General features: G+C 33.0%; 1 protein-coding gene across 2 annotated transcripts; it reads right to left on the reverse strand.

Annotated features, from left to right (window-relative positions):
* Positions 1-129: 129 nt before the first annotated feature.
* LOC148608976 (GTPase KRas-like) lies at positions 130-25,960 on the reverse strand. Of its 2 annotated transcripts, none has more exons than XM_088540694.1 (8): positions 25,823-25,960; positions 24,626-24,674; positions 20,098-20,126; positions 10,272-10,356; positions 6,424-6,526; positions 5,064-5,103; positions 3,260-3,420; positions 130-2,208 (listed from the first exon to the last, which is right to left on the reverse strand). In XM_088540694.1, exons 1-8 carry the CDS (start codon positions 25,851-25,853, stop codon positions 2,152-2,154), a joined length of 555 nt encoding a protein of 184 aa, XP_088396820.1. In that variant the 5' UTR covers positions 25,854-25,960; the 3' UTR covers positions 130-2,151. The 2 variants fall into 2 exon arrangements, with proteins under 2 accessions (XP_088396820.1, XP_088396821.1); XM_088540695.1 differs by lacking the exon at positions 24,626-24,674 and adding an exon at positions 24,702-24,750.
* Between the last annotated feature and the right edge of the window lie 75 nt (positions 25,961-26,035).

Consider the following 26,035-nt stretch of genomic DNA (forward strand, 5'->3'; position numbering starts at 1 on the left):
TGGAAACATCTTCTAGCAAAATTTCATAGGCATCTAGTAATTTTAACTTCCATGTGGGCATATGGAAGGATAGACCAACATGGAGATATCTGTAATATACTCCAAAGGAACAAGAAAAGTTACAAAAACTATGATGAGGAATGTTTATTTGAGCTGTAATAGAACATCCTCAATTCAGATCATAAATATACAATATATCAAAAAACACAGATGTCAAATGAACGAGGACCATAAAGAAAGCATGTGCATTCTAAATATAGTAACCACGACATCTAAAAATAAACTGACATCTATAAATAGCCAAAGGTATTCATCGACTAGTCTATAAATAAACATTTAATACATTCAAATCCTGGGGATACAAGTTTAATTATATCAAGTGTACCAGAAATAACAAAATGATACTGGATCTCAGGGACTTTATCTAAACAGTAATTATATTTCAACTCAAAAAATGAATTATCAACATTGGGGGAAAAAAAAACTATAAAAGTAAAAATAAAATTTTCTACATCCAATATGGTTGTCATGTTAACTGATGTTCATAAATGCTGAAAGCTAAAAGAAAATCAAGTCACAGCTGGTATCAGACTTTAAGGGACTAACACAGCTACTGGTCTGGGAAGACCTTTAGAATCTGTTAGTTGAGATGTCTGACAAACTGTAAGCATATTTAGGGAAGTCTGGATTAGTATTACAATCTTTGAAGCAACCAAGTAAGTTGTAATAACTATCTCAATTTCATATTAAGTTATAACTGAATAAGATCATTCTTATTTTCTACAAAGTATTAAAAGTTTAAAATAAAGTGCTAAAATATACCAGTGCATCACCTTAGTACCCCAACCATAACCAAGCTGTATATACAAAAATACGAAGTCATTACTTTAGCCTTATCTTTAACATTTTCCCATGAAGTTTCACTTTAGAAAGCCATGCTTATCGTTTAAAAGATTAATTATTGTAAAGCATGAGCTATGGGGACAGTCATACATCATTTAAGTCGTTACCTGAACATAAGTTACTAACACCAAAGGTGCATACAGAAAAAAAATTACTATATCTACTTGATAAGCAGGGTTATCTCACCCTCCGTTTACATAAAAGCCAATTAAAATATTTAAAAAGGATAAAAATCAATTTGCACCAATACATTTCAAAATCTGCCATTTTATATTTTGCCCATACTTCTTGGTATCTTATTTTTTAATTTCTGTTTATTTTACTGGTAGATACTTTTCAACCACAAAGTCAATCATTATATTATATTCATTAATTCAAATAAACCTACAGACATGTAGTAATAAAAAGTTTTAAATTTCAAAGGATTTATTAAACCAGTTATGAATTGTTACATTTTGAATATATGATTTCTAGTCAATAAACCAGAAAATGTCTATATAAAAATTGTTTCCTGTTTATTAACCAAGTCCATAAATTCTACTGAACTATTCAAGTTTCACCTTTTTTCAATACAATATACTTCATAACTCAGATTATATTTAATAACATACAAATATCACAAAAATAATAAAAAAAAAAAACTTACTTAGAGGAAATATCAAAAAGTCAAAAAGAATATCTTGTATAAAGTTTCTATCATCATAAAAATATGTTACATTGAATTACAATATGAAGTTTCAACTATGGACATGATGTTAAGACGAGAAAAACAAACCTGAAATCGGCTACCATATAAAGGTAACATATACATGTGTATCTTATAGTGCCAAAACTTTCTACGACTATTCATGGAATAAAACAATTTTCAAATAAAATTATGTCTATTTAATATACTGTAACAAGAACAAGGTTCTAAGAAGTCATGTATCCTGTAATAACTAACAATTTTGTTGATTGACAAGTCATAGCACTATCTCAATGACACAATTGTTTCCCTTTAAAATATCACATGCAGCCAAAGTTCTATTAATCCTAACGCAACGATCTTAATTCAATTTTGAACAAATTAAAATAAATTCTGAACTTAACAATTGATGCAGGTATGAATAAATGCCCAAAACTTGTTAAACTATTTGACATTTGAACAGAGTTATTTCCCTTTGCTGAACTTCCAACAGCTCATTGAGCTCATCAGTATGATAACAAAATGTTACATAAATGACAGAAAACAATTAAATATAGTTCTATTCATATTAACAAACACCTATTCTTCTTTTTGCCTTTTTTTGGTCCCTTTCTTTCTTTCTGTAAATGTAAAGAAAATATCTCACAATTAACCATCAACAGAGTTATTATGATATAATTAATTTGAAATATAGAGAAATCATGATCAACAAAAAATATGTTACCTATTCCTGATACCCCCATTCAGTATATGGTCAAAATATAAACAAAATTATCACACAGGATGTTGTTATAGCTAAAGCCAAAATCAAATTCCACAATATGACACACCTATATAAAGCTTGTAACAAAATATCAATTCCTAATTTTATTGTTATTATACTGTTGCTTTGAAGGTGGAGTATCCTGTTTTACCCTTGTATGCCTGTCTGTCTGTCACACTTCTTTTTCTACTATGTCACAGCTGCTTAGATCTCTTATTGAAGGTCAGACAAATGTTTAATACAATGGACTTTTACTCCATTAGCAAGGTTAGGTAATTTAATAAGCACTTCCTGTGTATTAAAGTGCATACAAAATGCTCACTGGTTCACACTTTTATTTTGATGTGTTGACAAATATTTCTAATTTGGTAATATCATAGATAAAATTTTCAATCATCAGATGATCAGGATATGTAACACCATGTAAATTTTAGGCTAGCTTAATGTGCATATGCCAGCTAGTTAAACCCCATGCAAATTTAACCACCTCTACACTTGTGAAAATATTAATGCAAGGGAGATAATTGGTTTGAATTCCATTGTAACATCATCATCAAAACAAGTATTTTTCTTTATGATGTTACACACAAAGGTAGGGAGAATATTGTGAATTCTTTCTTTATGATGTTGCACACAGAGATTGGGAGAATATTGGAATTTCAAGAAGATTCTTACATTAGTAACTCATGGATAATCACATTTCTCCAATCTAAATACCCCAGTTTTTCAAGCTTTTGCTATAGGGTACTCCAAGTTTTTGGTTAAGCTTGTGTTGAAAAAGCCATCATTTAACTATCTTTTTTGGAGAAATATTATAATCCAATCGTTTAAATGTCAGAAGCATGAAGAAACAAGACACACAAAGAGCCATTTAAAAAAAAAATAATGTTATTCTTGGCCAAACTTACATATTTTCTAATTTCTCTCACTAAAGTATAGAAAGCATCATCCACACCCTGTCTTGTTTTTGCAGAGGTCTCTACGTAAGGTATGTTATAACTATCAGCTACAGGTTTGGCTTGTTTGGCATCTACTGTCCGTGTCGGTAAATCTACTTTGTTTCCTACCACTATAAAATGAAAGGCAATGAAAAAAAACACATTTTGTTAAATATCTGTTCACTAAGTCTAATAAATAATTCAAGATTAGGATAAACAGTTTCATTTATATTTAAAAGCAATTTACATCAAAACTAAGTTATTTCAAACACCTCTCACTTTTACACTCAAATCTTGAACTATAATTTTATTATCAACCAAATTGAGTTGAAGTGCTGTATTACTAACTTAAACAAGAGGATCCCAGGAGCCTGAATTGCCCACCTGGTTGAATTTTGCCTTTAAAAGGCAATAAATTTAACAAGAAATTGTCCAACAATTTTGACTTAAGAAGTCTTTGGTAGGGCTTATCATAAGGATCATTTCAACAACTGAAAGTTTCTTTTAATCTATCACTGTTTTCAAGATATTGACTGAAAACTGTTAAAAAAAAAGTAATTTTTCCACTTTCAAGGACAATAACTCTTACAAGGAGTCAGGTCTCACTAACCAATTCCGGGCCAAATGGCCACCCCCTTATGTAGTACCAAAAAAACACCTTAAACCTAGAAATATGGTTTCGATGAATCAAATCCCCACATCAGTTCTATACAGGATACCCCAAGGAACATTCATACCAAGTTTGGTTTCAACTGGTTAAGTAATGTCAGAGGAGAAGATTTTTGAAAGAAATAACATTAAAAATAGCAAAAATCGTTGAAAAGGGGCAATAACTCCAACATGGCCAAACGGATTAAAACCAAAATGTAACCAGAGATAGATCATGCTGAACACTTTTACCAAAGTCAGAATTTAGTTAAACTTAACAATTTTGGAGATATATGTGAAAAACTACTGACCCCTATGTTCTATTTTTAGTAACAGGGGCATGTTTTTCTACGAATCAAAAATCCCCACATCAGTTCTATGCAGGATACCCCAAGGAACATTATACCAAGTTTGGTTCTAATCAATCAAGTAGTTTCAGAGGAGAAGAGTTTTGTATAATTGTTAACGACGATGACGAAGGATGATGACGGATGCCAAGTGATGGCAATAGCTCACATGGGCTATGGCCAGGTGAGCTAAAAAACAGAACTTGAATTGTATTGTAAGAGAACTAATACCCCTGCTACAGCATGTACTTTAAGCATGCAGAAAAATGCTTTAACATCAGTTAATTCCCATATAGTGACCTAACACAGCACAAATTTTCGCGAGAATTCAACAACATTGAATAATTTGCAGACAACTTTATGTGGAATTGTGAACCTAAAGATGCCAAAGTCCACAATAATATCTTTTACAAGTTGTCAAAACGGAAATTCTTGATAAGACCCACAACACAGCATTCACAATGTAAGCGTCAAGATCCAGCAAGTAATTATATGATGTTTTAGTAAATGTTTGTCAAAAAGCAAGCTGAAAAATTCCTAAATACATAGTCACATCTTTTACAAAACTGATCAAAACTGTAATTTTAGACACTACCCACATCTCCATATAGTGGTCTAACAAAATAACATTGAAATATAGGAAACAATGTTATCTTGGTCAAACAGACAGACCAATTGAAATGTATGTACTCCCCTAAATGAAAGTTTAGAAGTTAAGTATGAGTTATACCAGACTTTGAAATGAGCCAGGGATAACTAGAAATAGGCTGGATACTTACAGACCATTGGTACTTCATCAGCATCTTTCACTCGTTTAATCTGTAAAGATAAAATAAACAGATATTGATAATAACTGCAGACCAAAACTTCAATTTCAGCAGATATAATAACCCCTTTCTAATCAGGGGTTCCCATTATTGGGGGGTCTGAGGTTGTTGACTCTCAAATTTCATTTACATGGGTACTGGACATACTTTTCATCGACACTTTATAAAAGACTTTTATTAAAGCACTTTCACAGTAGTACTGAGTTTTCCATTGAATGCCACCATAACCAAATCACACTTAAAGGGAAAGACCACCTTTGCATTAAGTTGGGCTCTTATGATAAATCATACCCACGTAAACAAAAATAAATAACCTTTAATGCAAAATGCACTTTTATAAAATGCTCAAGGCTATGCAAAGTTCGAAATCCTTGAAATATAAGTTGATAGCCATCTTGTAGAACTCTCCTATCTGAAGGAAGATCATAGCCAGATTTTATTGATTTTTACAGATAGCTTCTGATTGGCTCGCGACGTCACTAAGTCGGTTTTGTACTGACACAAGTACTGCAAATAATATGTAAACAAAAAATATTCCGTAAAACACAATGACTTGTCAAGCTTACGATTGCACGAATGATAAAAGATAAATGTTCTAAAAGTTTTTTTTTACCAGCAATATGAACATTCTTCAGAAGTAGCCATAAGATTTCCCTTACAAATACTAGTCATCTGGCTGCAAATCCCGTTGTTCATTGATGATGTCTGACATTTGCTTATACATGTTGTGCCTCAATCTCTTCTATTTATTTTGGGTTGAAATTATAGGGGAAAAGTCCCAAATTTGCGATTTCTTTGGACATCGTAATCAATTACCTTTTCACTTTCATTTTACAAACCAACTTTGTGACATCACAGTTCAACCGGTCATGGTGGTACCCATAGGCACGGGAAATTCAAATTTCCCAATTATAAATCTCGATTTATTAATTAAGAAAAGGAAATTAATTTGTTTCAATTTAATTTTTATGAATATTTATTACTTTTGATATTTATGACATTCACAACAACATGGTCTTTCCCTATAATTTGGGTTACAGATCAAGAAACATTAGATTTTAATAGGATCAGTGTAACAAAAAAAACTGCCTCTGAACTAAACAATTTCAAAATGTGAAAAAACAGCCTTAATTGTACCATTTTTGTCTCATTTCTTCAAATACAGGGTGCTATTTTCCAGCCTCCTGCAAATGTCTTTTATCTAAATCAAAATAATTTTTAATGTAACAGGCCATCTCAAAAAGACATGATATGAGTAAGGTAATTAGCTAAACAATAAATGGGTTGTTGAATACACGTAGTTAATCATTACCTGTTCTCTGTATTGATTAATATCTTCAAATGATTTAGTATTATTTACAGCAAACACACAGAGGAAACCCTCTCCTGTTCTCATGTACTGATCCCTCATAGCACTGTAACAGATAATGTCAGGATTAAACGTCTCAAAGACACCAAACAATGGCAGATTATTTGACAAAATCAAAATACAGAACAAATACATGTACATGCATTATTGGTCATTGAAATATCTTTCAAAAGGCGTAATATCATTTGAAAGATATTTCAATAACCAATAATGTGTATTATATATATATATATGTGTGTGTGTGTGTGGAATAATATATAATGTACACCATGACTCAGGACCAGATCTAGACTAGACTAAATATATTTAGGGATAAACAAACAGTTCAATTCTATTGTTACTGCAAACTCAATTAAAGGACATTAGATGTTCTTGTATTACTAGAAATGCTTCAATTGATTGCTAGTGTTTCATAGTGTGTGAACCAGGGAAATGGTTAGTAACACCTGGGTAACTTGTAAAGATGTGTACCGAGTCAAGTAAAATCCTAGGAATTTACTACTACCAGGATAAGATCCATGAAAAATCATCACTTTCTTCTTCAAGTGCAGACCTGTTTTTACTAACAGTAGATCAGGTAAACAAGCAGGAATTGAGAAATTGGGAGTAAAATAATTGTAGCGGTAAAATCCCCCAAAAAATTACCTTTAAAGCATGAGAACATTATGTCTATTGATTGGGTTGCTGCTAAAAGAGATCATTCTGCAGTATTCTTGGTATTTACAGTGGTATGAGTTCAAGTCCCTCGGACCAAAAATTTGCACTGCAAATTTGACAGTTCTAACATCGTTGGGAATTTTTCAGACCTTTCTATACCTTTACATATCTTCCCTGTATCAATTTGATCCGATGGAGCAGTGTAGCGAATAGAGTCGTCACATTCTGAGACGTTACATATATCATAGTTTGTAGTCTTAAAAAATTCAAAAGCCCTTTAACACCCTGTTTTTGCTCGATTTAGCTGCCAATTTTGATATTTTTCTTCATGTATACATCATGTAAACTATTTATTTTTGGATTAGATCATTATGGTGTATCCATCTGCACCATGAAAACTGATTTATTCAACAGGTCATAGTTTTCCTTTCCAATTTCGTCTACCCTGGACTTGACTTTTAATGAGCAACTCGGTGGGTGTTTCTAGAAAATCAGAGGACGCTTACCCTACTGGTGCACCTGGTTCATGCTCCCAATTTTTAGTGGAGTCTGAGTTGCTATTTGCTTTTGTTACTTTGTATGAATGATTTTAGTTACTTTATGTTCTTTGTTGTGTATGTCTGTTTTCAGTGTCTGGTCCCTGGATTACATTCTTTTGATTACTGCTATAACCTTGGTCCCCTTGATAACTCTTTGATTACTGCTATAACCTTGGTCCCCTTGATTACTCTTTCCTATGTATTTGATTCAAATGCTGCTGATGAGGGAATACTCCTTGATTTATGTATACAGTATACCACAATTTACCATATATATTGTAGGACATGTTATTTGATTAAGACACTGACATCAGCTTTGTTAATAAAGATCAAAGCAATTATTTACAGGTTACTAATGCAATAATTGAATCATAGGTTCATTATATGTTCTTTATTTTATGTTATTTGATACATACATAGGACTTCTCAAATATCACCTGACTTAGTAAGAGAAAAAATTGAAATGGACTTTTGTACATTGCATTAAAAAGTAAAAAATGAAGATGCTTATTAGCAAAAGGATCTGTTATATTTACCAAATCAGTCAATTCTTGTAAGTCAATACAAGTACTTAAAAAAAATAAGTATGGAGTTACTTTCCTTAAGTGTCAATTGCAGATCTGTTCTTGTTAAGTTGACAAACAAAACTTGGGTGGTAAGAATACAACAAAAAACTAAAGATAAAGGTTCACACATGTATCTCAAAACAATTGAGAGAACAATATAAGAAGCCAGGTTTACACAGTACTGATTTATAAGATATGACAATAGTAGTGAATAAACACTTGATCCATTAACACCTTAAGTATTCTAATCCTATTACAGGAGACTAACAATTCACTTCAAACAACACACTTATAAGAGATGTCTTCGTCCCTAAGGTAGATTACATAATTTGAATGAAGACTTCAGATACATGTAGTTGTCATCTATCTATATGTCTTCACTGATATTTTTATTAAGTCTACATGTATATGTTTTTATCTACGTCGCAATTATCAACTTCCTGGTCATTATATAAGATTTCAAGGTCAACTGCAGAGCTTGTACAGCAAGTAACTGCTTCAGATGCTACATGTACAATTTACAGAATAAGATAATTAGTGTAATTCAAAATTAAACAGGAAATTTTCATAGTGTGGCTTTTGCTTTGTTTATTTTTTCAAATTAGTTATTACTTAGATTTTGGTTTATCTCTGTCTATGGGGATTTCTTGTTTTAATGAGAATCTTTTTGTGATACAAACTTTTAGAACCTTACTCTTATTGACAAAGTGATTTTAACAGATTTTCACTCTTTACAGAAAATTTACCTAAGAAATAAAAATAAATATAATACGACACAGAAAAAGAATTTGACTACAACTTAAGTGGTCCCTTTTGGCCCTGTGTTCCTCAATCAGCACAACCCCCAAAATCAATCGCAGCCTTCCTTTGCACAGTACAGCACCTTGTGGTACAATTTCAAGGGATCAATTCACTTGTACTCAACTTATTGTCCCAACGCAAAAAAAACACCCAAAAAACGCTTGTTCCTGGCCTTTTTTTTACCCCTAATATATAAACAGCTCAAGTTACATGTATAAACCCCCAAATCAATCCCACTCTTCCTTTGGTAGTATGGTAACATATGGTACAATTTCAAAGAGATTCATTCACTTATTTTCAAGTTATTGTCTGGAAAAAAAGAAAGATGCTTGTTTCTGGTCCCTAATTCCTTAACAGTTTATGTCACAACCCCAAATGCAATCAGTCTTCTTTTGGTGGAAGACACCTTGTGGTACAGTATTAAAGAGATACTGGTATATTCACATTTAATCAAGTTGTTGTCAAAACATGATGAAAATGTTTGATTCTGAGCCTTTTTTGGCCCCTAGTTCATTAAGGGTTCAAGTCACAACCCCAAAAACCATCCTTAGGCTTCCTTTTGTGGTATGGTCTAAACAGTAATAAATAATAACCTTTGAATTGGGAAAGAGTGTGGGGAATTTTTCCCACCATTTTTCCATAGTGCATTTCAACTGAATTTGACCTATCAATATCTTAAAAAGGTAAATTTTACAAACACTTTGATGGATATTTCTAGTGGTTATCAGGAATAATTATTAAAGTGGTTAATGCAATAAATTTCTGCATTTTTTTCTTCATGTGCCACACCTTATATACATTTTGCAGGATTCTTAGATGGAGAAGTACATAAATATTTTACCACATGTCATTCTTACAGTTTATCTCATAATAATATAATTTCAGATGTAACATGGTTCCTGATTGGATAAAAAATTTTGTCCATCATCTCATTGACCAACTTTTGTAATGTGACCGTGACAACATCAACATTTTTAGCAGATTTACATCCTAAATTTTGCTACTAAAATTTAATTATATCGAATAACTGTTATATTTTTTTTTGGTCTATTTGAAATAACCTAAATGTCCATGCAAACACTTGAAAATAAACTTCTACACATGTTATTTAGTGTGCACCATATGATTGATATTATTTCTTCATAGACCGAAAAAATATAACAGTCATTCCTTAAAAATTACAAACACCTCTTACTACTTTCTACTTAAACTGACAAGAACAAAATACCTGTATTCTTCTTGTCCTGCTGTGTCTAGAATATCCAACAGACATGTCTCTCCATCAATTACTACCTGTTTCCTGTATGAATCCTCTGAAAAAAATAAAATAAAATAAAATTCATGATTTGTAAAGGAGATAAAATCCAGATGCTGATGGCCGCACATGGAAAGGCATATTTTCAATCAATGTTTACTTTTTGTTGTTTTTGTTTCATGATTGGTAAAAAATTTGTTGTGACATTGTCTCTATTAAATTGATGACATTTCAGTCAATGATTAAGGGGTTTAAAAATATACCATGAGGTACAATTTTTTTGTTAATTTGTTAGTATATATTGTGTTTTAGAAATTTGCATCTGAATTAAAAAATAAAATAAAAAGAGATAGAAGCATAAAAGATTTGTTTATTATTGCCATTACAATAGAAACAGGAATATGTGCAAGACAGATCATGATCACTCTTAACCATTCTGGACATTACAATAGAAACAGGAATACGTCAGAACATGATCACTCCCAACCATTCTTGACATTACAATAGAAACAGGAATATGTCAGAACATGATCACTCCCAACCATTCTTGACATAACAATAGAAACAGGAATATGTCAGATCATGATCACTCCCAACCATTCTTGACATTACAATAGAAACAGGAATATGTCAGACCATGATCACTCCCAACCATTCTTGACATCACAATAGAAACAGGAATATGTCAGACCATGCTCACTCCCAACCATTCTTGACATTACAATAGAAACAGGAATATGTGCAAGACAGATCATGATCACTCTTAACCATTCTTGACATTACATCAGAAACAGGAATATGTCAGACCATGATCACTCCCAACCATTCTTGACATTACAATAGAAACAGGAATATGTCAGAACATGATCACTCCCAACCATTCTTGACATAACAATAGAAACAGGAATATGTCAGATCATGATCACTCCCAACCATTCTTGACATTACAATAGAAACAGGAATATGTCAGACCATGATCACTCCCAACCATTCTTGACATAACAATAGAAACAGGAATATGTCAGACCATGCTCACTCCCAACCATTCTTGACATTACAATAGAAACAGGAATATGTGAAAGTCAGACCATGATCACTCCAACCCATTCTTGACATTATAACAGAAACAGGAATATGTCAAACCATGATCACTCCCAACCATATTTGACATTACAATAGAAACAGGAATATGTCAGAACATGATCACTCCCAACCAATCTTGATATTACAATAGAAACAGGAATATGTAAGAACATGATCACTCCCAACCATTCTTGACATTACAATAGAAACAGGAATATGCCAGATCATGATCACTCCCAACCATTCTTGACATTACAATAGAAACAGGAATATGTCAGAACATGATCACTCCCAACCAATCTTGACATTACAATAGAAACAGGAATATGTCAGAACATGATCACTCCCAACCAATCTTGACATTACACTAGAAACAGGAATACGTCAGAACATGATCACTCCCAACCATTCTTGATATTACAATAAAAACAGGAATAAGTCAGACCATAATCATTCCAATCCATTCTTGATATTATGCATTTCATAAATTTCTGTTGCTTCTGAGTGTATCAAGTACACAGTAGCACCTATCTCATATTATGGTCTGGGTGTTTTACAGACTTTTTTCATGTCTATTCAATGCAAGTCAAAAATTTAAATTACCATACTTTCACAATTTTTGTGGTGGACAGATCATTTTTTAAAAACCATGAAAACTGATAGCCATAAAAATTTTCACTTGACAGAATTCATGAAAATTAGCAACAATGAAAATTAATGGCTTACAGTCTGAAAATTCTAAACAGCTGGTTACATCATCAAGATGTAGAATGTATCGTTTAAGAGTTTTTATAAGTGCACATAACTGCACCCAATAGACTGCAAATGATACATCGTAAACAGATAAATCATGAAAGTATGCCACCATTTATCTAAACATGATAGCTTGCATACAATAATTTGACTAAATAATAGCCTTATTGAAATCAATTGTCACTTCATTTCAAATCAATACATGTATATCAAAATCCTATGGAACAAAAAAATTTTCATGACAATCAGAAAATGTGACAAAACATGATGGATAAAATCATGAATGCCTTATATTAGTGCTAAGGCTACGGATTTTTCAAACTTTAATGGGCCTAGAGGGTATACCGTTATATCATATCAATGGAAAGATAAATCAATGTAGTTTTTGAATATCATTCTTTTTTAATTGAAAAGTGATAGAGATTGCTGCTATTTTGCATTAATTAGAAAAGTGATCAAAGATCAATTGATCCCAATACACTTTGATAAGTGAAATTGTTCATTCTAGGTAACGGAAAACAAGTAACATGTAAAGATCATATGTACAGAATTTCAAAAATGTGAAAAGGAACTTTTTCTGTCAAAAGTTGACAATTTAATCACAGAACAAAAATGCCCCTAAAATCGGTTGCATTTTTGTGCATTTTCAATGATTAAGAGATAAAAAGACACCGTAGGATATTACAATGTTTATCTAAATATACTTTACTGAATAACAAATAAAATAAACACAACGTTCTTTATGCGATCTGCAACATGTGCTTTGCAAAATGAGTTTGAAGTTGCAAATTTTCACATATTTAAACTATTAATTGTACTAAAATTGTATAACATGGAATCGTTTCCTGAAAATTTGTCTAGTTTCCGGACCGTTTTATGAACAGAGACACCTGTAAAATATCGAGTCTACCTTATGTTTTGATGAAAAAACTTAAAATTTTGAGATTTATTTTTGCACATACAAAAATCATACATATTTTTTGTTGCATTTGTCTTTATATGATTGGACTTCAAATACAATCTTAAAGATTTAACCATGTATCGGGGATTTTCAAACAAAAAATGCGACTTGGGGGGTTTATGATAAGGTTGGATTTCGTAATTAAGTTGACAATACATAAACTGTGAACTTTGAACTTTGCAGTGAAGCATGTGCAAACATGTACATGCATGTTGTCACAATATTTACGTCTTACGGTGTTTAACTGTGCACCAGACTGATGCTTGTAATGCAATATCCACACTGTGAAAAGGAGGGTGCCAGCTGGGGTTCCTCAGAAAAGGGTGTGTGTATTAGGATATTATTAACCATTTTTTGTCAATTTTACAAATGAAAATGACAAATTTTCCAATAAAAAGGTGGTGCCAATCCCATGCACCCTGTCTGGATCCATCACTGCTCTGAATGGATTATACTAAACGAGTTGATAAAATGAAACCAGATTACTTGTAAAAATTCTAACGCAAAAAGAAGAAAGAAGATCAGACGCAATAAAATCTTCTAAGATTTTTTTACCTCTCAAAAAGACTCCAGTTTTAGTAGCCATATGAATAGGACACAATGAAAACATAGTTGTTATAGAATATTAGTTCAAAGGAAACATCATTGTCCAGACTAGGGGCGGATCAAGAATATTAAAAAATGAGAGGAGCTCTGATCAAGACATTTAAAACCAGGGGAAACAATCTATCGCTTGTATATTTACTGCCTAGAAGTTGTTCGAAACTTCCCTTTTTTCTAAGTAAACATACATGTACAGAGCAGTTGTAGTAAGTGATTTGTGCATTGAATTGTGTGTTACTTCTATTGTCATATTTTGAAACAATTACAATGTCATAGTTTTAATTTTCCAGGATTTAAGCATGTCTGTCTGCTTCATGCATAGAATGAATAAGTGAGCAACTTTATGGTTCACTCTGACTCTGATTTGTTATAATCTAAATACCAATAAGAATTAAACTGAATATGGGATCACTACTGTAAAAACATCTTCGCTACCCTAGGGTTACAGTCTTGCCCCCTTCCCTTCACACAATGGAAGGGCAGGACCGTAACCCTTGTCGAACGCAGATGCTGTAAAATCTAGGAATCGGAAATAAGCAACTCGAAACTTGGAAACTTTTCATATGTCTATATGATAGTAAAGGCCGATTTTATTTGAATTAATCCATTTACAAAAAATCTTTGTAACATTCTTTTTCATCGTCACATACGACATGTAGACGACTTTTAAGCAATGCCAGAGTTTCCCTCATTCGTTTAAACCGAAATGACATCATTTATGTAAGAACAGTTCAACGAGCGCTTAAGGAAAAACAGAAAAAAAGGCATTAAAATTGATATCCAGCCAATGAACCTGGTCCAAACCACCAGTTTTTTTATCAAGCCTGGCTTGCTAGTTGATTCTTTAAATTTGCATATGTTATTCTTATGAGATTTTTTGTATTAGTGGTGTTTTGTCTTGACTATGGATATCCTGTTCTTCCTTCAATTTTCCTCAAAACGAACATTGTTGAGCGCTCAATCATTGAATAACAGAAAAAAAATGTAAATCTTTTATTTATCTGCATAAAAATAATGACCATTTCATAAAATAAGTCACTTTTGATAATATTCATGCTTTTCTGTTGTACCAACAGTTCGGAAACAGAACAGGTTGTCCGGAAAATGGTTTCATATTTTACAATTTTAGTATAATTAGTAGTTAAAATATGTGAAAATTTGCACCTTTAAACACATTTTGTAAAGCTCATGTTGCAGATCGAATCGAGAAAGTTGTGTTCATTTTATTTGTTATTCAGTAAATTGTTTGTTTGTTTGTTGGGGTTTAATGTCCGAGCAGCAATATTTCAGCTATATTCAGACGATGAACATGAAATTGATGATAAAATGAACATGAAATGATGAAACGAAAAAGGGATGGGACACAAGGACAACTGGGTCGACAAATTTTGATTGCCACTGGAAATAGGGAGAGGTGGGTACGGTCGGGCAATTTAGCCTCCTGTGGCGGAGCCCTATGGTTCCTATTCTGGGAGGTTATTCAGTAAAGAATATATAGATATACATGTACATAGTAATATTCTAGGTGTCTTATTATCTCTTAATCATTGAAAATGTACTAAAATGCAACCATTTTTAGGGGCAATTTTATTCTGTGATTAAATAATCAACTTTCGACAGAAAAAGTTCCTTCTACATTTTGGAAATTCTACACATGTGACCTTTACATGTTACTTGTTTCCTAATACCTACAATAAATTATTTCACTTAAATGACTTATCAAAGGGTATTGGGGTCAATTGATCTTTGACCCTACCTCTAGTTAATGCAAAATAGCAGAAAACTCTACCACTTTTCAGTTTAAAAAGAAGGATATTCAAAAACTGCACTGATTTATCTTTCCATTGACATATAATATAGCTGTATACCCTCTAGGCCTATTAAAATCAAAAACTAAAGTACTTTTTGATACTTGTCTGCAGCACTATATACACAGATGTACAATGTATTTTTTCATTGAAATATTATAGTTGATGTGTACATTTTTAAAATCAATTTTGTCTAAAAGGCCTTATGATACTGAACACATGTACACCTGTGCTTTCAATCAATAAATTAAGTAAAAAAAGAATATGGTGTATAGAAAAGACAGTAACATTCTGAACTCAAAGCCTGACTGGAATACCCTTTCTTCTCATTTCAAATATCTTAAAGAACAATTCACAAGAATAACAGCATACCTGTCAGATTTAGGGATCCCCAGATGTATTGGCTCAGTACAGCTTGCAATACATATACATACAAACTGAGACTTATAATTAAGACTATTATGTTAACCCTTGTTTACGCTAGTAATAGTTTAGACTGATGTCATCCTTCCCTGTAGAAAGTATTTAGTTTACCAGGGGCTGCTCTGGCTTCCAAAATTCTGTTGCCAGAAAAATCGCCAGCTGCCATTTTTTTTCGCTTGTTTTCAGAAATAAGAGCCAAAGGGTGCCAAAAAAATTTTACTTTTAAAAAAAAGGCAGTATTAAGTTAACTGGTGAATTATCTTTGTCAATTCTCCATTCATGACATGCATGTACCCAAGATTCACTCTTGATGCATGTATAAAGCAGGTTTTTAGCTCTAGTCTGTCACTTTCATATGCATAAAATATTAAGTACTACTCCAGAAACAGGTATTTTACTTCCATCAAAGACTATATTACTATTCTCATACAGTCCCTGATTTTAAAACATGCATGTTCACCTAAGTTGACAGTGACCGATGCATGAACATCATCTTGTGAAGAGCTCCAAAAAACATCGAATTTTGTAGATCACAGATGTTCCTATTCCCCAAATTGGTTCTACAACACTAAAAACGATGTAGCTTATATCTGATTACATAATAATAGAAATATCAAGGTTTAATCCAGCTTTTTTCCTATCAAAACATAACATCCATTGTCCTTGATCGGCGCCATTTTCGAATTTGTAACCAATGTAAACAAATATGAAACTGATTGATTTTCAACACGTATTGCTGTCAGTTCTGCTGATGGCAACACTCATCGTAGTTCTCAATCACCAACACATCAAATCAGAGTACCTCAATGGGAAATATGACAATATACAAGGAAATACTTACCTGAAGTTAATACACTGTCGCGTTACAATGACAGTCAAATCCAGAAAATTACAAACACTATCCAGTGTCAGACCTCTTTAACACTCACTTGTATACCTCAGCATGTTACTCATAATAAGATCAGCAGATGTGGAATGCAATCCAGGCCCACGAACACCAAAGTACCCATGTCAAGTCTGTTCAAAAGCTGTCACTTGGAAGCAAAGGGGAGTAGCCTGTGATGACAGTTCTAAATGGAACCATGCCGAATGCATGGGCATAACAACTCCAATATATGAAGCCCTTGCCTGTTCCAATATATCATGGCAATGTGTAAATTGTGGAATGCCCAACTTTGCCTCCTCACTATTTGAATCAACAATCATCGACTCCACTACCAACAACAGTTTTTCATCACTTTCAGTTGATGAAAGTATAACCAGCCCTGGACCACCAACCTTTTCATCTTCACCGAAAAGTAGACCAAACCAGAAAAAACATATACAATCCACCAAATCTTCTGACACCAAGATAATAGTGGTTAACGTCCAGAGCATTAAAAATAAAAAAGAAGAAGTACTCAACTTGATCGAAACAACTAATGCCGACATAATCCTAGGCACAGAGACATGGCTTCGAACAGATATAATGAGCTCTGAGATTTTTCCATCAACATATACTGTATATAGAAAAGATCGAAATGATGGTAATGGAGGAGTGTTAATAGCGATTAAAAACAACATCACAAGTGAAGAACTTAAAGTCGACACCAGAACCGAATCAGTACTTGTTAAACTGACATGCCAGGGGAATAGAACAACCATTATAGGATGCCTACATAGACCACCAAATAGTGACATTGACTATATTGATAATATGTGTTCTGCAATCGAATCAACATATCAACATCACAAAAACTCAGTTATGTGGCTAGGAGGAGATCTGAACCTACCAGACATAGAATGGAACACATCAACTATCAATGGACACCAAAACTCATCCCAGATAAACACCAGATTTATAGATATGACAAACGAATGCTGCTTGGAACAGATTGTAGATTTTCCAACTAGAGGAACATCAATCCTGGTTTTATTCTTAACAAACAGACCAATCCTGTTAAACCGATGTGAACCATTACCGGGGATAAGCGACCATGATACAGTCTTTATCAACTCCAAAATAGCAACAACAAATCCAAAACGAAAGATCTATTTATGGAAACGAGCAGCTATAGATGGGCTAAGAACAGCAACAATTGAAATAGTAAAGCAATTCAAAGAACAGTTTAATGTCAGAAGCCAGGTAGCAGATATGTGGAACTTCATACAGACAGAACTACTTAGGATACAAGAGGAACACGTACCATCAAAAATGACATCATCAAGGTTCCACCAACCATGGATCAACAGAGACGTTAAAAGAGTAACATCACAAAAGAAAAAGGCAGTTAAAAAAGCCAGAAGAACAAAATCAGTGAAAGACTTCAAAAGATATAAGAAGCTGAAGAAAACATCACAGAAAGACTGTAAGAACGCCTATGCCAATTATGTCCATGACATCATAAGCCCTGACATCAAAGGAAATCCAAAAAAGTTTTACAGTTTCATCAAAAGCAAAAAATGTGACAACATAGGAGTATCACCACTGAGAGACAAAGATGGCCTAACTTACCCTGACAACAGTACCAAGGCAAATATACTCAATAATCAATTTTCCTCCGTTTTCAACTCCAATGAAGATAAATCCACCATTAAGACAATGAAAGGTGATCCATATCCATCAATGACCAACATTACAGTCACAGAAAAAGGAGTACTTAAACTACTATCAGACCTCAATATTTACAAAGCAACTGGACCAGACAATATCTCAACCCGATTATTAAAGACACTAGCACCAGAGCTGACACCACTATTCACCATCTTCTTCCAAGCCTCACTAGACCAGGGCAAGATACCAACTGACTGGAAGAATGCCAATGTAGTTCCAATATTCAAGAAGGGGGACCATAGCCAAGCATCCAACTACAGGCCGGTTTCACTAACAGCAATACTCTGTTAAACGCTAGAACACATCATCTGCAGTAACATCCATAAACACCTGGAGCAACACACCATCTTGACAGATGCACAACACAGATTTAGAAAGGAAAGATCATGTGAATCCCAATTGATACTAACAGTCAATGACCTGGCCAAGAACATAGATGACAAGGGACAAATAGATCTAATCCTACTAGACTTTTCTAAAGCCTTCGATAAAGTACTTCGAGAGGCTATTATACAAGATTGACCACTCTGGCATCAGAGGTTCAACCCTAACCTGGCTCAGAGACTTCCTAAGTAATCTGCAACAAAAAGTTCTCCTGGAAGGTGAATGCTCAGCAACAGCTCAAGTCCAATCAGGAGTTCCGCAGGGGAGTGTACTTGGACCGCTAATGTTCCTCATCTTCATAAATGACTTACCAGAATATGTATCATCTGCCAACGTAAGATTATTTGCTGATGACTGTGACCTTTACCACCAGACCAAGAATACGGCAGACACAGAAACCTTACAAAATGACTTGAATGGTTTACAACAATGGCAGTCTGACTGGCAAATGGAATTCCATCCCTAAAAATGCCAATTATTGAGAATTACCACCAAAAAGACACCAGTCAATGGCCAATACAACATCCATGGTCACACACTTGAAGAGGTAGACTCGGCAAAATATCTAGGAGTGACAATCCACAAGACAATGAGCTGGAACCATCACATCAGCAACATAACAAAAAGAGCCAATTCCACCAAAGCCTTTCTCCAGAGGAACTTGCGTAGCTGCCCTAGTAACACCAAGGCACTCTGCCACCAGACACCAGTCAGACCATTGATGGAGTACTCCTGTACCATCTGGGATCCTCACATGCAGGAAAACATCAGCAAACTAGAAGCAGTACAGGGAAGAACAGCACACTTTGTTATGAATGACTACAACAGGACCAGCAGTGTAACATCAACACAATTGTTTAATTGGAGAGAAAATCCGTTGCTCAATTTCAATATACAAAACCTAGACGCCAAGAAAATCGCCAACTGGCTAATTTTGTCGCCAGATAAAATAAAAAATCGCAAATTAAGACATTGGCGAAGCCCAGCGCGACCTGGTTTACACTAGCAATAGTTTAAACTGATGTCATCCTTACCTGTAGAAGGTGGTTTACACTAGTAATAGTTTAGACTGATGTCATCCTTACATATAGAAAGTGGTTTACACTAGTAATAGTTTAGACTGATGTCACCATTACCTGTAGAAAGTATTTAGTATACACTAGTAATAGTTTAGACTGATGCAATGCTTACCTATAGTGGGATCATATTCTTCAACAAAGCTGAAAAAATAGATAACAGTATTAGAGCAATGAAACAGAACAATGTATATTGCTGCAGTGCAAATAAAAAAACATGTTCAAAACATAAAACATGATAATCACAAGCTACTAACCTGATAAATATTCTATTTCAAATTATGTGTTAAGAATGTTTATGATAACAGAGAAGATAGTTTCAAAGTATTTTCTGGTATACTTTAGTCATCAAGGCAAAACTCTACATGTGATATTACCTGTACATTGTATATCATGTATATTTTAAATAAGGAATCTGTTTTAATGTTCACTTGTGGTTAGGTGTATAAATTTCCAGAACTGAAATTTCTTAGCAGCAACTTTGTGCTATTTGTGGCACGCAGTACAGAGCTACATGTATATTTATTCATTCATTGAAAATCCTGTTTGTTTGTGACTTAGAACATATTATCATCATACAAGTACATGTACTTATAAGTATTCTCTACAACCAACATTTTTACAAGGACATGTCTTGACAATGATAACTTTTCAAATAAATATATATTGAAATAGCTCAATACCCTGTTAAATAATATTTACAAAATGAGATAATTTAACAATCATAATGGAAAACTGCATTGGGAATTCAATTTAAGATTCAAATTGTTCAATAATGATCTATCATAACAGTTGGAAAATATATGAATTTCTTGTATTCAATGGTTTGTTAATAATCTTTCATCCATGTAAAAAAATTCCATTAAAATTCTTTAACATGCTAAACTTATATTTTTCACTTTAAACTTTCAGAGGATTATGACAGTACATGACTAAATCTCTCATTATGGACCAAATAACAGCAGGTGATATTTTCTGTTTTACATCTTATTCAACAGGGATCAACTTGATGATAGTTCACCAACATTAAAACTAGTGTTCTGAACTATTAAAAGTTTCAAGGCACAGGAATGTTTGCTAATCAAAGGGTATTTAGGACAAAGAAATAGATGAGTAATTACCATACTCTAACAGGCCATTCCTTAGTTACCTAAACATACTACATTTGTTATACACTTACTGTTCCAGTACATATATCTTTATAATTTACATATTGTTAAATATACATTGTTCACATGTTTACATGACAATGTATATACATGTCATATGGAATAGACATTGCCTATACATGTAAATGACAAATACATGTACATGTTGTAGGTACATGCATAAGCAGTACATAGGCAGCAGAGTACCACTCATACCTATTTGAACTAAAATTACCACTAAAATATATGAAATATTATTCAAATATATAAAATAAAAATACATGTACATGTATGTGTTCTGAACCGCAAATGTATTTCTCCATTTAACTAAAATTCTGTCACTTTAATATTCTGACAACTATATTAACTATATTACAACAATTATTTGTCTTTGGAACAGAGTTTGGGACAAAAGTAAATGAGACAACACTGATTGCAATGTGACATTCTCATAATGTAAAGTTTGTACATACTTCCAATCCTATTTTGCTATTTAAGATAAATTTTTAGACCTTCAAGAAATTGTTTATGTGTTTTTTTTTAAAGTAAAAATATAGGATACTAGTTATGTTGCATTCTCTCCATGACTGGACAATGAATTTTTTATCTTATCATTCTGCACCCCACTAACTTGCACATGCATGTTATGGTAGAGCTCATGACTTCACCATAACTTGAGCTGTATTTGCTTTAAAAGTTAATTTGACTCAGTCCCCCATTTTTAGGATACATTATGCAACTATAATGAGCTATCTACAGAACAGATCAGTTGTCATTTGACTACATGTTATTATTGTATCTGGCATGATAAGATGACAACAACAGAACTTATTGAGAAAAATTATTTTGAAGAACTGCCATTTGCATGTACTTTTTTTTAAAGTTTAACCAAAGTTTGCAAGACCACAGCAGTTAAATGAAAACAACTATATGAATAATTGAAATATTTTTCAATACATGTACAAGTACATATATACATGTTCTACATTTTTCAAGAAAATCCATTTCAATCACATCCGTACTACTTCAAAATTTAAGAAAATGTAACTGTGATATACATGTATCAGCAATATTTCACTTATTTTACTTACATGTAAATGTCAACAAGACTCTGACCTCCAGGAAGAACCTTGATATTTGACTCTTTGGTCTTCAATAGATACTTGAATTATAAGAACTAAGGACTTATGAGGACCTTTGACTTAAAACTGAGTAACCAAATTTTCACCAGGACCTTGAGCAAATGAGTAGACAAACTTTACTAGATCCTTGGACTTACAACTAAGTAGCTTTCACCTGGTTCTTAGACATACATACATGTATGAGAGTAGCCGAACTTTCCCCAGGACCTAAATTTAATAATTGAGTGGCTTACATGTAACATTTTAATAAAAATCTTGGATTTATTATCAAAAAGCCAATATTTAGCAAATCTGTCAACTTATACAACTAAGTAGTCAAACTTCCAATGAAACCTTGGCCTAAAACTATTAGCCAAACTTTCACCAGAACTTACAAAAGAGTAGCTGAACTTTCATCCAATCCACTAACTTACAACTACATTGTAAGTAGCCAAACTTGATCATGCATGTATATTGCATGTTAGTAGCCTAACTTTCCTATGTAGATTAGTCCAACCTTTTATTCTATTAGTTAACTTTCACTAGGGATTCGGCCTTTATGTCAATATTTTTTCAGAACACAGTTTTACTTTTTTGTATGATTCAACTGATTTATAAGTTTTTTCAATCTGTTTACCATTGTCTACATGTATGATGCCAGCTATAACAATGAACTTTTATTGTTATACTCATGTCACAAAATAAAATACCATAATAACAGCTTTACATTTCAATGGCATCTGTTAGTAATGAGGCATGTACATTGTATGACAGTTGATAACACCACATATTTGTCATTTCATAGAATATAACAGAAACGCCCTATCAAAAACTGTATGGTTATTACATGCACATGTACTAAATAATGAAATTCAACAAACATGATCAATTCAGTTATGAAAAAATTAAACTAACTCCTAATGTGTCATGTCTTTGAAGGGGCCATGTGGTAAACTGACAATGACCCTGGCTCTGAGTTTTGAATTAGGATGGCCCATCAAAATCGAATATTTTTAATAGATAACATTTCTCATGTTACTGGAAAATCATTTTTTCAAATACCTGAAAGGCAAGAGACATCCATGTATATATCTCCTAATATTGTTTTGTAAGTCCTCTGTATTATGCGACATTCCACAAGGAAATGATTGGTACATATACATGGCCAAGTAACATAAGGTATATGGACTTTCAGGCATGATTATACAAAGCCAAAAAAAGTGGAAATTGATGAACTTGGATATACATTAACAACCCACTGGCTCAGCTGGATGTGCCAACAGAGCTTGTACACTAAACAGATGAATCAAGTAATGGAAACAAATTCAAGCTTTATTACAACTTTGAATTCTGATTGTGATTTAATTCATTCTGTATTTGGCACAAAATTAATATCATTAATAAAAAGAACAAAACTGACAATGCTTCATGATGTTGCTTGAAGTGTTTTCAAGTTACTGGACAAATTTAGGATATTTGTAAAGTCCAAAAACATTGAACAGAATTTCAGAAATTTATGACAACTAAGAAGTGACCTTACATGTACATCAATAGTAATAATTTATTTTCCAATAACTTGAAAAACAAAAAAATTCAGAAATTTATAAACATTGAAAGGGAACTCACATCAATAGAAAGAAGCAATTCACCTACAATGTACATTTTGAGTTATGGTGGCAGAATTTTTGCATTATTGTGTAAAGTGTGAATGACAGACAGATAACAGTATACCAAAATATGACAATAATGTTCCATCTACAAAGATAGGCATAGGCGTAAATTTATTCCAGCCATGCAAATTTGGTCTTGTAAATGCACAAGTAAATTTTTTTTCTTTCTAAAATCATCCTCTCCTAAGGTCCATCTGCCTCAGGTCAACAATTTACATTTAATGTTATGTTACTGCAGTAATCTCCTCTGGGCCACATAGCATCACATTGCCCTGATGCTATACTTTTACCAGGATTGCTGATGCTATCCGAAAAGAACTTCCAATAGGGTCCAACACAAATGTGATGCTACATGTATAATTTTCAGATGCAAGATCCCATACTGAAAGTCAGGTTACCAGGATGCTATCTGTATTCAAAATGAACTTGCCAATTTTTGCAAACACATGTACATGTATGGATACTTTTATTAGCTCCAACAAATCACATTAATTGATTTAGGCTCATGCATGTACATTGTGTACATACATGTACAACCAATAGCATGACATACACATGTAAAATAAACATTTGCAATATTATGTACTTTATGACTTCATTGTTTCTTAACAGTCTGTAACATGAACAAATATGTGAAACTGGATGACATCTTTATCCTTGAAACAAATAAAATATTTCTTGCAGGTCAAAATGCGAAGACTTACTGATTCTGTATAAGCTGAATTGTCAGTGCACTTTTACCAACACCACCAGCTAAAATATAAAATGAAAATAACTTACTGATTTTGAATGAGCTGAATGGTCAAGGCACTCTTACCAACGCCACCAGCTGAAAAAATAAAATGAAATAAAATACTTACAAACCTGATTTCTACATTGTACACTACTCAGTGCTACTCTCCGCAAGAATCAGGCAGTGGGTAAAAAAAAAAACACCATGTCTTTCCATCAAATCTTATTATGTGATACAGGTATGCAATGATACAAGACACTCCAATTTTCTTATGCTTCATAGTGTCATTGTATATATCATGAAGTCCAGGATCTAGTATTGGCAAAGATGGATATTGTTTCACTTTTGGTCCACTTGATTGTAGAAATATGTTTGAATGTACATTTACAAATCTTGTGTTGATTTATTTAGAAGTATTTGATAGTGATGCCTGTGTTTACTTAGTTGTATTTGATTCATTTTTTGTTAAGTTGTACATATGTAGTAATACAAATGTGTTAGTTCTTGTTTGAAAAAAAAAAGAGTTCTGACCATCTAGGATCACCCTTTCCCTGTTTGTATACTAGTTGGCTGCATACTTGACAGGGGAGCAAGACTGTGAACTACTGTTTTATATTATACAATTTACCATTATAAACAAGAGATGACACTGATGTAGTTATGATAATGTCACCATTCTTCCACATACATGTACCTACCATGAAAGTATGTCGATAACATATGTAGATGGAGGGTTTAGTTATCATACAAATGTACATGTATCCAACACTGATGAAGACCAAGACAAAAGATGTACATGTACAGTAAAAAATTGCTCATCAAGTAGAGATGAAGATCAGCACATGATATTTATGACAGTAATTCATATCTGTATTTAACTTGATCATCAGAGCCTTAAAAGGTCTATAACATCACCTCTATTTGGTATGGTCTAATGATTAAGAAACAAATTCAAATCAAAACCTCCAAAAAAACTTCGGTTTAAATAGTTTTATAGTACTTCATTGCCTATCTTGTAGCATTGTATTACTGAAGACACGCATATATTACTATTTACAAAACAATGACACTATAGGGCGATGTCTGCAAATACATCAGTCCCTTTTTAAACAGCTGACACCCAGCTAGTGGCTGGAATGTCACCATGTTTGATAGTCAAAATACCAACCTCCAACGACGACAAGTTTATATTCTGTCATTTGGAAGACTATGTCATAAATCCACTGAAATAATAACAACAAACACTAGGTTAATTTTTCACACACACAAAAGATATTTCAACCTGCTGACCCTCTGCGATTGCTATAATGTGAGGTACTAAACAGGCACAGCTGACCTCATTTTTAGAAACACGAAATATATACCATAAATTTTAGAGAAC

Source organism: Perna viridis, chromosome 8, assembly GCF_037379345.1.
Source record: "Perna viridis isolate PV_CMFRI_1.1 ecotype Kerala chromosome 8, ASM3737934v1, whole genome shotgun sequence".
NCBI lineage: Eukaryota > Metazoa > Mollusca > Bivalvia > Mytilida > Mytilidae > Perna > Perna viridis.

Excerpts from the sequence above, each read along its gene's own strand:
- LOC148608976 (XM_088540694.1), bottom strand. The coding sequence starts at position 25,853 with ATGACAGAATATAAACTTGTCGTCGTTGGAG. Across the intron at positions 20,127-24,625 it reads ATTCAGCTTATACAGAATCA|CTTTGTTGAAGAATATGATC; the intron begins GTAAGTCTTCGC and ends CTATTTTTTCAG. Across the intron at positions 10,357-20,097 it reads AGAATATGATCCCACTATAG|AGGATTCATACAGGAAACAG; the intron begins GTAAGCATTGCA and ends TATTTTTTTCAG.